The sequence below is a fragment of the Xiphophorus maculatus genome, chromosome 11 (genome assembly GCF_002775205.1).
Source record: "Xiphophorus maculatus strain JP 163 A chromosome 11, X_maculatus-5.0-male, whole genome shotgun sequence".
Taxonomy (NCBI): Eukaryota; Metazoa; Chordata; class Actinopteri; order Cyprinodontiformes; family Poeciliidae; genus Xiphophorus; species Xiphophorus maculatus.
This window is the reverse complement of record NC_036453.1, coordinates 5741819-5755182: the sequence shown is the minus strand read 5'-3', so window position 1 is coordinate 5755182 and position 13364 is coordinate 5741819. Positions and strand designations below refer to the sequence as shown.

The following is a 13364-nucleotide window of genomic DNA, read 5'->3' as shown; positions in this document are numbered from 1 at the left end:
GTTCCATTGTAGCCGTATTATTATTGATGTCATGCTGAAAGAATAACCACCGGCACAGTCTCATATCTTTTGCATCCTCTAAATGGTTTTCTTCTGTATAGCAGCTCTTTTATTCCTGGTCTATGGCGCTTGTGTAAATCTTTTCAAAAGAATGTTGTTCACTGGAGTGGCTGGGTGTTAACGTTTTAGGTGCCACAATGAATTAAGATGAGATTTATGCTCGGTGAACACATCATTGACCTAATACTCTCCTGACCTAAAAACCAATTAAAATGTCCCTTTTTGTTGCCACTGGTACATACCTCTGGGTTTCCATGGTGCTGACTGGTTCTGGATTCTCTTCTTTGTCTTGTGTCTGCTGTCCCAGTGGAAAATACAACAGAAACATGTGCATTTTACCAGTTTTTAAAGTTTTATCTCTTTGAGAAGATACATTTAGTTTAAAAGTAGAAATAAAATAAAGAAAGTAATGAGTAAATCTATTAGTGATGTACCTGAAATGTATGTGGTGTGGATGTGGACCTGTTCCTGAGGAAGCTGGTCGACTCCCTCTGGTCCAACAGACTCTCTGCAGATGCAGATTTTCCCTGAGGTGGACCATGACTCTCCCTCGGTCTGGAAGAGTTTTGGTGGCCAGGATAGTGGCCTGAGCAGGACTGGGCAGAAAAGAACTGGGCATACCTGTTTTGGGAGATTAAAACATAATCTTTAATTTATCTGAGTATCAAGGCAGAAACAGTCAAGCTCTCCTAATGTGTGATTATTTAGTACCTGATGGAGCTACTGGGTGAATCAAGAATACGCCCAGCAGAGTGGGGTCTAAGGTGTTTCTTCTTTGTGTGTTTCTCATGATTCCATGATTGTGGGCGAGGATTCCAGTCAAATGGTTTCTCACCGAGAGAATGTCTTTGTCTGGATGGAGTTGGTAAATGAGATGTTGGGTGCTGCGGCTCAGCCACTTTCTGGCCTGTCTTTCGTTCCATATATTCCACGAGGGCCTGATGCTGAACATGCTTTAGGTTGGTCTTTGACGCACTGGAGACAGACAGAGCTCGACCTCTTGACTCAAACATCTCCCTCCGTGCTGCAACCAGTCCCTGCTCCGCTTGCTGTGCCGCGTCCTCTCCTTCAAACTCAGCTGCAAACAATCCTTCACTCTCATTCCCAAACGAGCAGCAAACCGAGTGTTTGGGCGTTCTGCCGAGCTCGTTGAGTTTCTCTGGCTCTGAGAAGCACATCTTCTTCTGCTCTGGGGTCAGTCTTTTTCTGCCTCCGATACGCGCCACTTGAGGCTGAGCAACATTTGCCAACCGCAAGTTTTTCTTCTCAAACGATTTTTCAATTTCCTTCTGAATGTCCCCAACCTCTGTTAAGCTGCCTTTCTCTGTGTCCTGGGATGTCAAAGATGGAGTGAGTGTGTCTGTTGATATCTCAGAGTCTTGTGATGAGGAAAATGAGTGAATCACTGCAGGCCTGCACTCAGAGTTTTGTGTCAAACAATGTGGCAAAGGCAGCTGCAGGTCTCGCCTCTTAAATGACGTCTTACTCAAGACTTTGCACTGGGCATCCTTAAGTTTCTCTTTGTAGTACTTTTTAAAAGAATCATCCAGGGTGCCGGAAGCAGCGGACAGAACATCTCCTCTGTGGTTCCTGCTAGCATCACCTTGTGCAGGTGTCTCATTATTATTTACTGCTACCTCTTCCTGGACGGATTTATTAAGGACACCTTCCTTCCTTCCACTGAATCCAGGATCTGGATTGGGCTGCATTGCTGTTCGACTGGCTCCAGTTAGGTGATACAGCAGTGGTGTTGTCTCTTTGTTTATCCTCTCACTAGCAATGTCTTCCAAAGGCTGCCGCTTCCCTCTATTGGTATGATCTTCTCTTCTGTTGTAGTTTGTCGACTTGTTGCCCATCACCAAATTGACGTCATTTTGATGAGTGGCTGACTGTGGTGGGCTCTTTAAATCAGGTCCGCAGTAGAATATTGGGTTGCTTGCTGTGTGGTGGCCAATCTCACGACTTTCGTCCAAGACATTTAAAAAGTGGGGTGGGGTGTAATTCTCCTGGTCCAGGCTCTTGGACATCTGGACCATTCCCTGATCCACAGAAGTGAAAACCTCCTCATCTTCTGGAATCATACCACTGGACGTGTGCGAACTCTCATAGAAAGGTCTGAAAAAATTATCCATAGTGCTGTGGGATCGCGGGTTGTCTTGATGGTGGGTTTCTAACACAGCCGAGACCTCCCTTACAAATTCTGTACCACTTATGGCTGCAGAATGTGTCCTCACAGCAGGTTCATATGGTTTGTACACCCCTGTGACAAAGTAGAACTGGCCCTTATGCTGAATGCTGCTGCTTAGACAACTCTGGCTGCCGTTCCGGGGACGGTCAGCTCGCTGCAGTTCTGAAGAACCATGCACTTCCTGAGCTGAGTAAGCCCTTTTGCGCTCGCTTTGAAAATAACCACCAGATTTAATCTGATGGTCTCCATTACAGCCAATCATGCTGGAAGTCTGTTTGGGTGTCAGATGTTCAGGCTGGTTTCTACCATGAGGTGGTGATTGGCTGTGGAGCTCAAAGGCAGCATTGCTGTCCACAATGGAAGGGTTTTCTAGGTTCACCCTTGTCTGGTTGTGAAGTTGGAGATGCAGCCGGTAGCTTGGTGGATGCTGGACCTGCTGCATCTCGTGAGAGCCTCTCCAAACAGAGTACAGTGGTTCAGAACTCAGGTTTGAGCTGCTCTTATCTAGGATCGCTGTCTCTGACCTTGGGAAATGTTGACTCTGAGAATATGGTTGGCCATGGAGTCGAATCTCTTGTTGAGGTTGTTGGGGCAGGGGTTTAAATTCAGTACCATGGAGGTGAGCCCTGCTGTTCTCCAAGTTTTTAGTGGCTATAAAACTATCAAGGCGTAATGGTACCGGTGGGGCCTGACCACTTTGGGACGAAGTGCTCGACTGTACCTCTTTTTTAGGGTGTGCATTGTTGTTGGTGTGCAAACTCTCGCTGCCATTAAGGCTATGGTAGTTCAAATCAGAGTTTTTGTGATACTGCTCTGAGATGGCTTCGACAGAGCGGTAGAGCTGATCCATGGTCTTTGAGTCAGGCTGCAGAAACTGGGTTGGATGGTAAATAGACTTTACATATTTAAGGTCAGCACAGTGGCTGAAGGAGCTGGACTGTAGGTCATCAGGGAGGAAGGGAGATGGGTAGTCTGGGGCAGTGGACCCACCAGAGAAGGAGCTGTATGCAGAATCTCCTTTGCCGTGCTGGTGGTGGCTTAGATGGTCAGCAATACTGCTGTTGGACTTGGCTGGCGAAAGCCGGCTTACAGACAGGCTAAGAGGATGCAGGTCCACGTTGCTCATTCTCTCAAAGTGCAAGCTGTAAGAATCCATGAAGGGTTGGGGTAAAAGGCAGGAAGGTAAAGGCTTGTAAATCGTACGTATAAGAACGTACAGTGATGCATCTGTCCGTCTTGTGGGTGGAGGGGGGAACTTGGGGAACTACCACTAACGTGACTGCACCCAGTTGTCTTATTAATCTCAAATTAGGTCATGTTCCTCCCTCTGTTGAGTTAAAGCCTCTTGAAAAAGTCTGCTTCTGGTGGAGAGAACATAAACACAAACAAAACATGTTAGTCTAAAATCTTGACTCAGAAATCAGTTCAGGCATATATATGGTTTAAAAACCACAGATCAAGGGTGGAATAGTTTGGCAAAATATGGGTTCTCAAACTGTAAGAGGAAAAAAAGACATTAAATTAACTAATATAAATGTTTGCATTGAATAAAATGACCACAACACATGAGCTAGTCATGGTTATCAAGCTTTACCGATGTTTCTGTTTTTCTTTGTTAAACCACTGGTCTACATTAAAGCTCTTTCAATTAGATTGAAAGATGTTTTTGAGAATTTTTCCAAACATATGCATCTTATATTTGAGTCTCCAATGTAGATCTGAGTATCAGAAGGGTTTAGCCACCTGCAAAAGGAGGCATGTGCTATTTAGCATCATTAAAGCCTCTCATTCTCATTAAAGGCTCTGAGGCTGGTTGAGCACATTGCAGAACAAAAATGAAAAAATGTCAGGAATCCCACATGAAATATCTGGGGATTAGTCAGATGACAGATGTAATACAGCATGAAAAACACTTCTGAACTGAAAAACTTTCATTTTTCAAGAAATGCTACATTGTTGCATTGTTAAAACTTCTATGTCTAATAGCTTGATCAAAATATATTTGTGACAATAATTACAAATACAATGTTAATATTTCTGACCACATGATGCTAACCCCCTGTTTCAGTCACTAGCTGAACTTTGTAAGTAAGACTAACCCTAACCTTATTAGGGAACCCTCGCACAAAGTTTTTCTCTGATTCACATGAAGCCCTAACACAATTTCAATGAAAAACTTCAAACAAAACTTTACAAAGTCAAATTTCTGAAGTTTTTCTTCCTTAAGGAGTCAATTTAAAAAGTGTAGTTCATATTTAAACAACAGACTTCAAATATGGAAACCTCAAAAACAAAAGTGTAAAGGATGGATGTAAGAATTAGTCATGGTGTAAAACCATGCAACAGTTGGGAATCATACACATATATACATCTTTCTTAAAGTATTGCAACAGTGGTACAAAATTAATCTTTAATTTTCTAAACTAAAACCCAAAGTTGTCTAAGCAGCAGTTTGTTGACTAACGTGACATGACTTAAGGAGCTCAGGTTGCTACTGAATCCTTTCAGTGGCTCTACTGCAACACGACATTCATTTAATCTGGAACAAGTCATAAAAGCTACAAAAGGCAACCCTACTTTTTTGTGTATAAAATCTATACTAAGTTTATATTTTTACAAATAAAAACACAATTTAGTTAAAACGTTGCCAGTATTTAAGCAATTTTGCACCACATGGAAACCATTACCAGATATCCAAAGAACTCATTGTTGGTACTGAGATGAGCTCCAGCAAGCTAATGATGGGTTTAAGACTCTAATAACAGGACTCTCTCATGACCCAAATGCCTTTCCATGACTTTGCTGTTTAAACGTTTGAAGCTTGATGCTTGTCAACCATGTACAAAAGTAAATGTTGCTGGTAAAACAAAGAGACATCAACTAGTGACCTAGCAGAATCAATATTATTATATTAGTGATGGGAACAAAACATCTTGTTCACATCCTGAATCAGTTGAATTAGTTTGTTTTCTGGTTTATGATAAATAAATGTTTTCCCGGTTATGCTTTAACTAAACTGATGACTGAAAACTCTTGCGATGTATTTCAAAATCAGTATTTCCTTTAAGATCTGCCAAGTCTGTGGGGGAGGCTGCAAACCTGCACTAAACATGATGCAAGGTAGTCAATTTGCTTATACACAAAACTCACATAATGAGAGTCTTCCAAGAAAAGTGTTAAAGGGAACTGGAAGAATTTATGAAGAAGCTTCTGATCTGCAGTGTCTGATTGAGTGTTTCCAGCCTTTCTCTCTCCTCTCTGAGAATAGAGAGAGGCGACCAAACAGAGGAGCGCTCAAGTGGAAGTGATGGAGGGGACAGGCACTGACAAAATGTACAGAGGGGAGCAAAGTGGGGGAGGAAGGGTGGCAAAGGCTGACCAGCCCAGACAAATGCTCTCACACGCAAACCACAACAAGAGACAGGAGAAGTGAACAATGACAGCCAGAGAGCAGAGATAAGTCGGGAGACTGGACAGATGGACGCAAACTGCTAAAAGTACTGGGAGCTGCTTCTATTTCAACAGTTTGCAAAATGAACTTAATAAAAAGTTTGTGTACAACAGGCTGCAATTAAAGATGGAAACAAGAAACAAAAACTCACCAAAACTTTAAGGCTAAGTAACTGTCTTCCCTCATTCCCGTCTGAAAAGGAAAGATTTCTTTTGTTGTGTTCCTGCATGCAGATGAGCCAAATTATTTCCGCCTTCTTCCAAAGTACGACCGGAGCAAGTTACCAGGAGAGGCAAGTGTGAGAGGGAAGACTTCTAAGTGGGTCCCTTCTCCCCCCACTGAGACCTGAGGCTGCCTAGTGGGAGCCACTGATTGGCCAGCCGATGACGTCCGGCTCTCAGACGCACAATGAGCGCAGCAGAGGGAATATTTCACTGCTGCCGATAGCTGCTAGTGCTGCCGGCAGCCCGAACAACAGAGAGAGAGAGAAAGGGGTGAAAAAAAAGAGAGGCCTCGCATTCCTGGCTGGCTTCAAAGACGGAGCAGAGCCGGGGCACCATTCATTCCCAAGGCCTTGAGCCTGGCGCATGGAGACTAGCCAAGGCAGGAGGGAGGACTGAGAAAGGGAGGAGGGGGATAACTGCAAGTGGGTGTATGGGTGACCTTCCAGACTCCACCCCACATAGGGAAAAAAGTCATAAAACTAGCTATTCCTCAAAATGATCCTGATTTTTTCTGTTCCTCAAAGTTAGTTTTTCTCCTGTACAATTCATATTAGTGTCTCGAAAGTTCTAAAAACTGCTGGATTTTTACATATCCTAATAATCTAAACTAAACATTTGTAAATGCAATGTGTTCACAAAAAAGAGAGCGAGGAGAGTCAGATGACAGATATAATACAGCAATGTGGCATGAAAAACACTTCTGAACTGAAAAACTTCAATTTTTCAAGAAGTGCTACAGTGTTGCTTTTTAAAACTTCTATGTCTAATAGAACCTGTCAGCCAAACTCAAGAGCTGCCTTTTTTCATACTTCAAAATAAAAGTGTCGACATACAGTACAACATAGTGCCAAGCAAAAATCACTCAATCCTCCAATATCAATTTAGATTTAGTTCACCAAATAAAGTAAGACTGACATAAATTACACAGCTCTTCCCAAGACAATTTTCAATTTGACAAGAAATATTGTGCTCATTACATCCCCAATGTATAATATTTAAAGGCACTTGTTGCACTAAAAAAACCCTTTAAATTAATAAGACGATAATGCCAATATTCCTAGCCTCCTTCTGACTTGAGATACATTCGAAACAAACACTAGCTAGTCTTTTAAATGTCATGAATTACTTAACACTCAGAGCTAAACCATCCCGTAAACCACAGCCTTCAAACAAGACACTGATAAGTCTGTTATGTGGTTCAAACCCACTCTCAATAACAATATGAGCTTTCTGAACTCCTGTGTGTCTGTTCAGCATTCAACAAAGACCCTTGTTGCCTTCCCTATTGTTTGCTATTGAAGCTGGTGCTCAGCTATGCAGAGGTTTTGTTACTGTCAGGACAGTGTCAACAACCAGCTGCATTCACGTCCTGCTTGTGGCTCTGGCTCGCTCCAGCACAATGCTTATTTATGAAAGCTGAATGTGTTTGGAAGAGACGAGAAGAGCAGAAACTACATCACCAAGATAAGTGATGCATCATGGTGCATGGAGGAGAGAGAAACTTAAAGATAAAGATAACACATTCAGCTCATGATGCAAGACTGAATGTGACATGGTTCATGAAAATGAGATGAGATTTTAACAATATTTATAAAAAACTGACATACTTAATGATTGTGTTTTTTTAAACACCGCTGGTGCCACAACTAGCATCCAGTGCCCCAAACAATTTCAATAAAACTGAATATTTTTTTTGTCTATATGCTTTAAGGAATAGGAATTAACAGGAAATGAATTAAGAATAATTGTTAATTAGTAATCCATGACTTTCTGTTTCCCAAGGCAATAAATATGATGCAACATATCTCAGCTATGATTTTACATTTACCACAGATACGAGGCTGGAAGGAATCAGATGCATTGTTAAGTCATCCTCTATAGTATTCTTCTCTCTCAGTGTAAGCCACACTTTTTTTGCCACCATATGCTTTTCTAAAAGGTACAAAATAAATGCTGCCACGAAAAAAATAAAAGTATTAGGGAATCTTTAAACTGTATGCAGTCGAATAAATTAATACTAGCAGCAACTAGATAGGGTTTTGTGAAACAGAGTTCCTCTGTATAAGAAATATTTAAATTTTAAAATCTCCAGCTATGTTTTAATGTCATTAGCGCTACATAATGCAAAGAAATGTTTCCAGTAAAAGAGTAATTTACCTAAATGAATCCATGAAAAAAGATAAAAAGACAAAGTTGGTGTAAGGAAGGAGGAACAAAATAATAGACAGAATGAAATTATTAGTTAAAGCATTAACATTATCCCCATCGAGAAGGGGATAAAGAAAAAGTCATATTTGCTGTTGGAAACTTTTACCTCTTTTTCACTGATAAATCTCATCAGTTGAGTGGACTGGAGTTTCTTTCCTTAATTGCACAACATGAAGGAAATTAGGAGCCAGGTGTAACAGAGGAAACAAACTAAAGAAACAAGTGTAAACCTAAACTCACGCTCCTCATCATGTCATCGTGACTCATGAGTTTCTGGAGATGACAACCATAGCAGGAAGAGTAACAAAGAACTTTAAAGAACTTTATATGACTGTTTGCAGATAAGTGGCTGATCTCACACAAACTTTTACCTACTAAAAAACTGTTAGAGCAGCCAGTTTAAATTTCAAAATGCCCAGCTATCAGACTTTACTTTTGACATCAAGTTTCCAATAAGTCCATGAAGAGATAATTCCTTTTCCTAATCCAACAGAAACAGAGGAAGCTGGTTAAGCAAAGCAGGAAGTTGTGTGATGTCGAGCGCTCTCAGAGCAAAGTCTCTGGCAGCGTGGAAAGGGAAAGGCACCAACACCTGCAACAGTTTTCCCTCCAAAGTCAGTGTCAACACAAAAAAAATTTATTTAATTATGTCTGCATCATGTATGCTTCAGAGGGAAACCATGGCTGCCAGTTGCTGGGCAGTGCTCACATCAGTGTCTAAAATCTCTAGCTGACCAAGACAAGCTGTCACAGTCTAATAAGCTCTGCATTCCTGGCCTGATCTGGCCCAAATAGCAGCTGAGACCTTTACTCTACTTTATTTAGTCGCTGCAGGTTGCTGGACAAAGTGATATGTACAAAACTTTACAACTTTTAACTGTGACAATATGGCTTTTTTCTGTCTTTGTAGCTATGCAAAGTGCCATCAGCATGGTTACATAACAATCATGATACAACGGGGTAATCAAAAGTGTATCAATAGCATTTTTCTGTATCATCTTTGGTCAACCATTAACCAGGAACTGCAGTACATTATCCCTTGCTGAGAAATGAGCACAAGACTCGGTGAATGACAAACTTATTACATTCATCCGGCCTCTGCGAACACAATTACTTTTGTATTAAGGACCCCCAGGGGTTTGCAACCTGATCCGACCACAGCAAGTTTAACTGGATACTGCAGAAATTCCTCAGTACTGGAATAGCTCAAGCCTGGTTGGTGCATGTATATGGAAAATATATTAGTTATATTAGAGTGAGAGCAAAGAGAAGCCTGCCCCAGAGGGAAGCCCAGGAGACAGCAAGCATAGCAACAACTAACCCACTTCCTGTTTAAAAACGGGCAAGTCTCCATCATTGGGAAAAAAGTTTATCCTCCTGGAGAAACCCTGTTGATTCAGGGTTTCAACTGCTTTCTTTAGTTAGCCTTAACCTATCGGCTGTCCCTGAATACTTTTGGTTGATATGCTTCCTTCATCCTCCAACATTGGGGGTGAAGATTCATTTATTTTCATTTTTGATGAGTCTAATCCTTTTTAAACATATAAATTCTTTGAGTGAATAATTATGAGCAAAAATACATCTAAATTACATTCTAAAAATTTCATTCAGACATTGATGTTAAAACTATAATCTTTATCATTAAACCATATTTATTAAGAAATAAAAAGTGACGAGGTTAGAACATACTAAAAATATGAAAGCCATTTTTTACACTTTAAACTTTTCTGGTTAATTAATTAATTTGCCTGTTCAAAGTTTAAAAGTTAATCAACTGAGACGTCTACTGAGGATTCTGCATATCAGAGAGCTGCAGCAGTTAGCTCAGGCTCCAGTAGCCATCTCTGTCCTGCTGCATAATGAACTGCCCTCACACCAGCTGACCACAGACACAAAGGAACTCACCCACAGAGGCCCCTGCGCTCCCTCTATGACAGCAGTGACTCTGTGACTCTGCAGGATCCATGCAAGGCTTTTCATACAAGAAAAGTTCCAACTCTTTTAAAAGATGATTCAAACACAGATTAATCCAACTGTAAATTTAAGTCATAAACAGATAATTCTCCATTTTTATAAAGCAGAAAAAATTACTTCTATATATCAAAAACCATGCTAGTGACAAAACAAAACTGATGGCAAAACAATTTTAATTTCCTGACTGAGTAACACTTTATTTGAAGGGGTGTGCTTAAGACTGACATTTAGGAGCCCTAATGAATGCTTATGATTATTGCCAGAAAGTGTATTTCGGTAAATAATAACACTTTAAATACAAATATTAATACAACTTTGCATTTATTATTTACGGAATTACACTTCATGACATCAGTCAGACATTCATGAAGACTCCATCATGTTCCTGACAGATGTTATGTCATGTTTATGACAGTTTCATGTCAGCCTTATCTACACCTCCCTCAAATAAAGTGTTACCTCGGACGGTTATGAATCAGGACATAAAACTAAATTCCTGATCTGATTCTAAAATTATTTTTACTGGAGGTTTAGCAGGTTTGTGCTGTATAACTTATAAAACCTAAACTCAAAACTGAACTTTCTATTACTTTTAATAAGTAATAAAAAGTAGCAAACACTCTTTAAAATTACAAACAAAAAGTTACAATGAAATAAAACTAAACTAGAATGAAAACCCCAAAACTACTAAAACCTTTGTATCCTATTCTGTACTTACTTCTGTACTTAAGATTTTCTGTGATAAATCATCATATTGTAAGATGGACATGTTATGCAGCTCTTGAAAGAGAAAGAAATACTTTAACAAATCTAGAAAAACATGGCTGTCCACCTAAAGTGGCAAGCCTGACAAGGGGAGCTGTGTTAAGAAAAGCAAACAAGAGAGACAAAGTAACTCTGGAGGAGCTGCAGAGATCCACATGTTACTGGGGACATGGTCAACATTCAGAAGAAGTTACTTTATTTAGAAAAAAAAAGCTTTTGCTTAAATGCAAAACACTTAAACATACAGATAATGATTTAGATCAGAGAATAGACAGGAGCTGGATACACATGCTGGGCACACTTTTCTACAAAATCCCAACTACATGAGTGTATGGTTTTATTGTAACAAATTATGAACTACCTCAGGGTTTATGAAAACCATTGTAGGGCGCTGTATGTGAGAACACGTTGTCCAACTGAGTGGGGCCATTGTGTAACTGCTAACTGCCCAAAGCTCGACTGAGTTAGGTAAACAGCAAACACAAGTATGCGAATGGGGGGTGGGAGGTTAATCTTTGAATAATATTTGCATATTTGGTTTTTACCAGTCAAATGGAGGCCTGTGTCCTGATTATGAAAACCTGTTTGCGTTGCCTGCCTTACCTGCTCCACCTGCTTATCCAGCACATTCTTTTTCAATGTGCTTCTGCCAAGCCCCCAAACTTTCAGAGATAACACACTAGTCACCATGTTGCCATAAAGTGTTATGTGTTTGGCCTGCTGATAGATTTTGTTACTCTGTTTGCTTAGCTAGCAAAGATAGTACATTGTTTGGCTGTATATTGCTTATTGTGTCAGATTTTGAAATTGTCTAACAAGCTTATCACAGCTTTTGTCATGGACACTTGTGGAAATGAAGGTTTTGTAATGGACATACCTTTTTGGGAAACAAGGTGTGTACGTAGAAGTGGTTTTAGTTTTTCATACTTTGAGTAATTTTTAGGTGTAGAATTCAAAAAGGTGATGATACCATTTTCAAAAAATGTATTCAATTATTGTTGAACAATAACTGACTATGGCGTTTTCTCCCAACTTTTTGCTGTTGCCATTTTGCAGACCAATGCAAGCACCGCCAGGAGAATTATTGAGTGCCTTAATTTGCATACACTGTATGTAATTTACATAAACTGCTTGATGGGAGAAAGATTTTTATTTCACATCAGTTTGAAAGGCTAATTAATATATTCATAAATGTGCATGTTTTATAAATGCAAAATATAGTTCCAGTTAGTTATAGTTTTCCCCATTAATTGCCGTTTTTATTTATTTCACTTAAAAATATTTTCTCACTATCAGTTTTCATTAGTTTTAGTTAACTATAATTACCTTTTTAGTGTACACCACTGTTCTCATACAGATACCTGTGTAATGCTCTCACCACTCACCTGCTGTAGGTCTACATTGATAACTGATGAAAGAACAATGAGTGGGAATCTTCCAAATGTAACAAAAATTTGCATGCAACACAAACCCAGCTATATGAAGTCACAGCATTAAATATCAGTGAATAATTCCCACTCAGCTCTAATGCTACCTGAGAGTGCTGTTGGTCTAACCCACCATTTCCCCAGACATATTTGAACATAGCTCAGTTTTGTTTTGTCATCAAATAGTTCTCCTCCCATAACCAGACTGGAAAAATAAGCCCATCTTGAAGTTGTTATATCATAAGGACAAAGATTTAGAGTCAATACCTCTTACATAATGACATTACATATTTAATCCCAAAGCGCGAAGAATATGCAAGGGAAGAGGTGCCAACCTAATGACGTGCCACAGGCGATTTTTGCAGATGCCTAAGCACCAATTCTGAGCGCATGACTTGCAACTGTAAGCAACCGCCCTTAATTAAAAACCCTTCAGGAAAACAATTTCACTGTAAGGCTCAAGTTAATCAGAATGCCAACATGAAACCTTACTCTTTTTATTTCTAGAGAAACAATTTTAAAATCTCGACATCAACACTCAATCCAATTCCTCTTAGAGACTCTACATTATTGAAAGTAGGTGTTTTCCCCTCTCGGAATTGTTGGATAAACTGGGGGAGTTGTTTTGTTCTTGTTTGCGGAAGAAAACAAGATGTAGAAGTGGGGTCCAATCACAGTCCTCACACGGCCTGACCGGTCTAATATCGGGCAATTATGGTTTAAAATAAAAGTATTGTTGTGGAGTACAGATCCCAACATCTTTACTATAAACACAGCATGCATTTATTGTCTGTAAATGCAGATATACTTGGCAAAGTTTCCTTTTTTTTCGCTACCTGTCAGACATTGAAGCATTCAAAACCATGTATTTTGCAGACAAAAGCCCAAATAAAAGAAGTACCAAAAAATGAAAAGAACATAAGCTCTGAAAATCACAGTTCTCCATGATATGGTGTGATATAAGTATCAGACATTTCTGCAATATGCAGTCTTACACCAGCCAGGATACTTTAGGAAGCAGGAAGTGGAGAGCCCAGGTATACAATGAGCTTCCCTTTAGAGCTGCA

At 39.9% G+C, this 13364-nt stretch overlaps 1 protein-coding gene across 4 annotated transcripts in view; it reads right to left on the bottom strand.

Annotated features, from left to right (window-relative positions):
- Positions 1-13364, bottom strand: part of LOC102227961 (protein Shroom1-like) — a 29854-nt gene that overhangs the window by 9275 nt on the left and 7215 nt on the right. For 2 of the 4 annotated variants that reach the window (XM_023342330.1, XM_023342331.1), the window contains exons 2-4: positions 772-3609; positions 495-681; positions 303-358 (exon numbers count right to left, since the gene is read on the bottom strand). In XM_023342330.1, coding sequence (XP_023198098.1) covers positions 303-358; positions 495-681; positions 772-3404 — 2876 coding nt within the window. In that variant the 5' untranslated portion in view covers positions 3405-3609. The remainder of the gene's footprint in view (positions 1-302; positions 359-494; positions 682-771; positions 3610-13364) is intronic. The other 2 variants (XM_023342332.1, XM_005805471.2) reach the window with 2 other exon arrangements.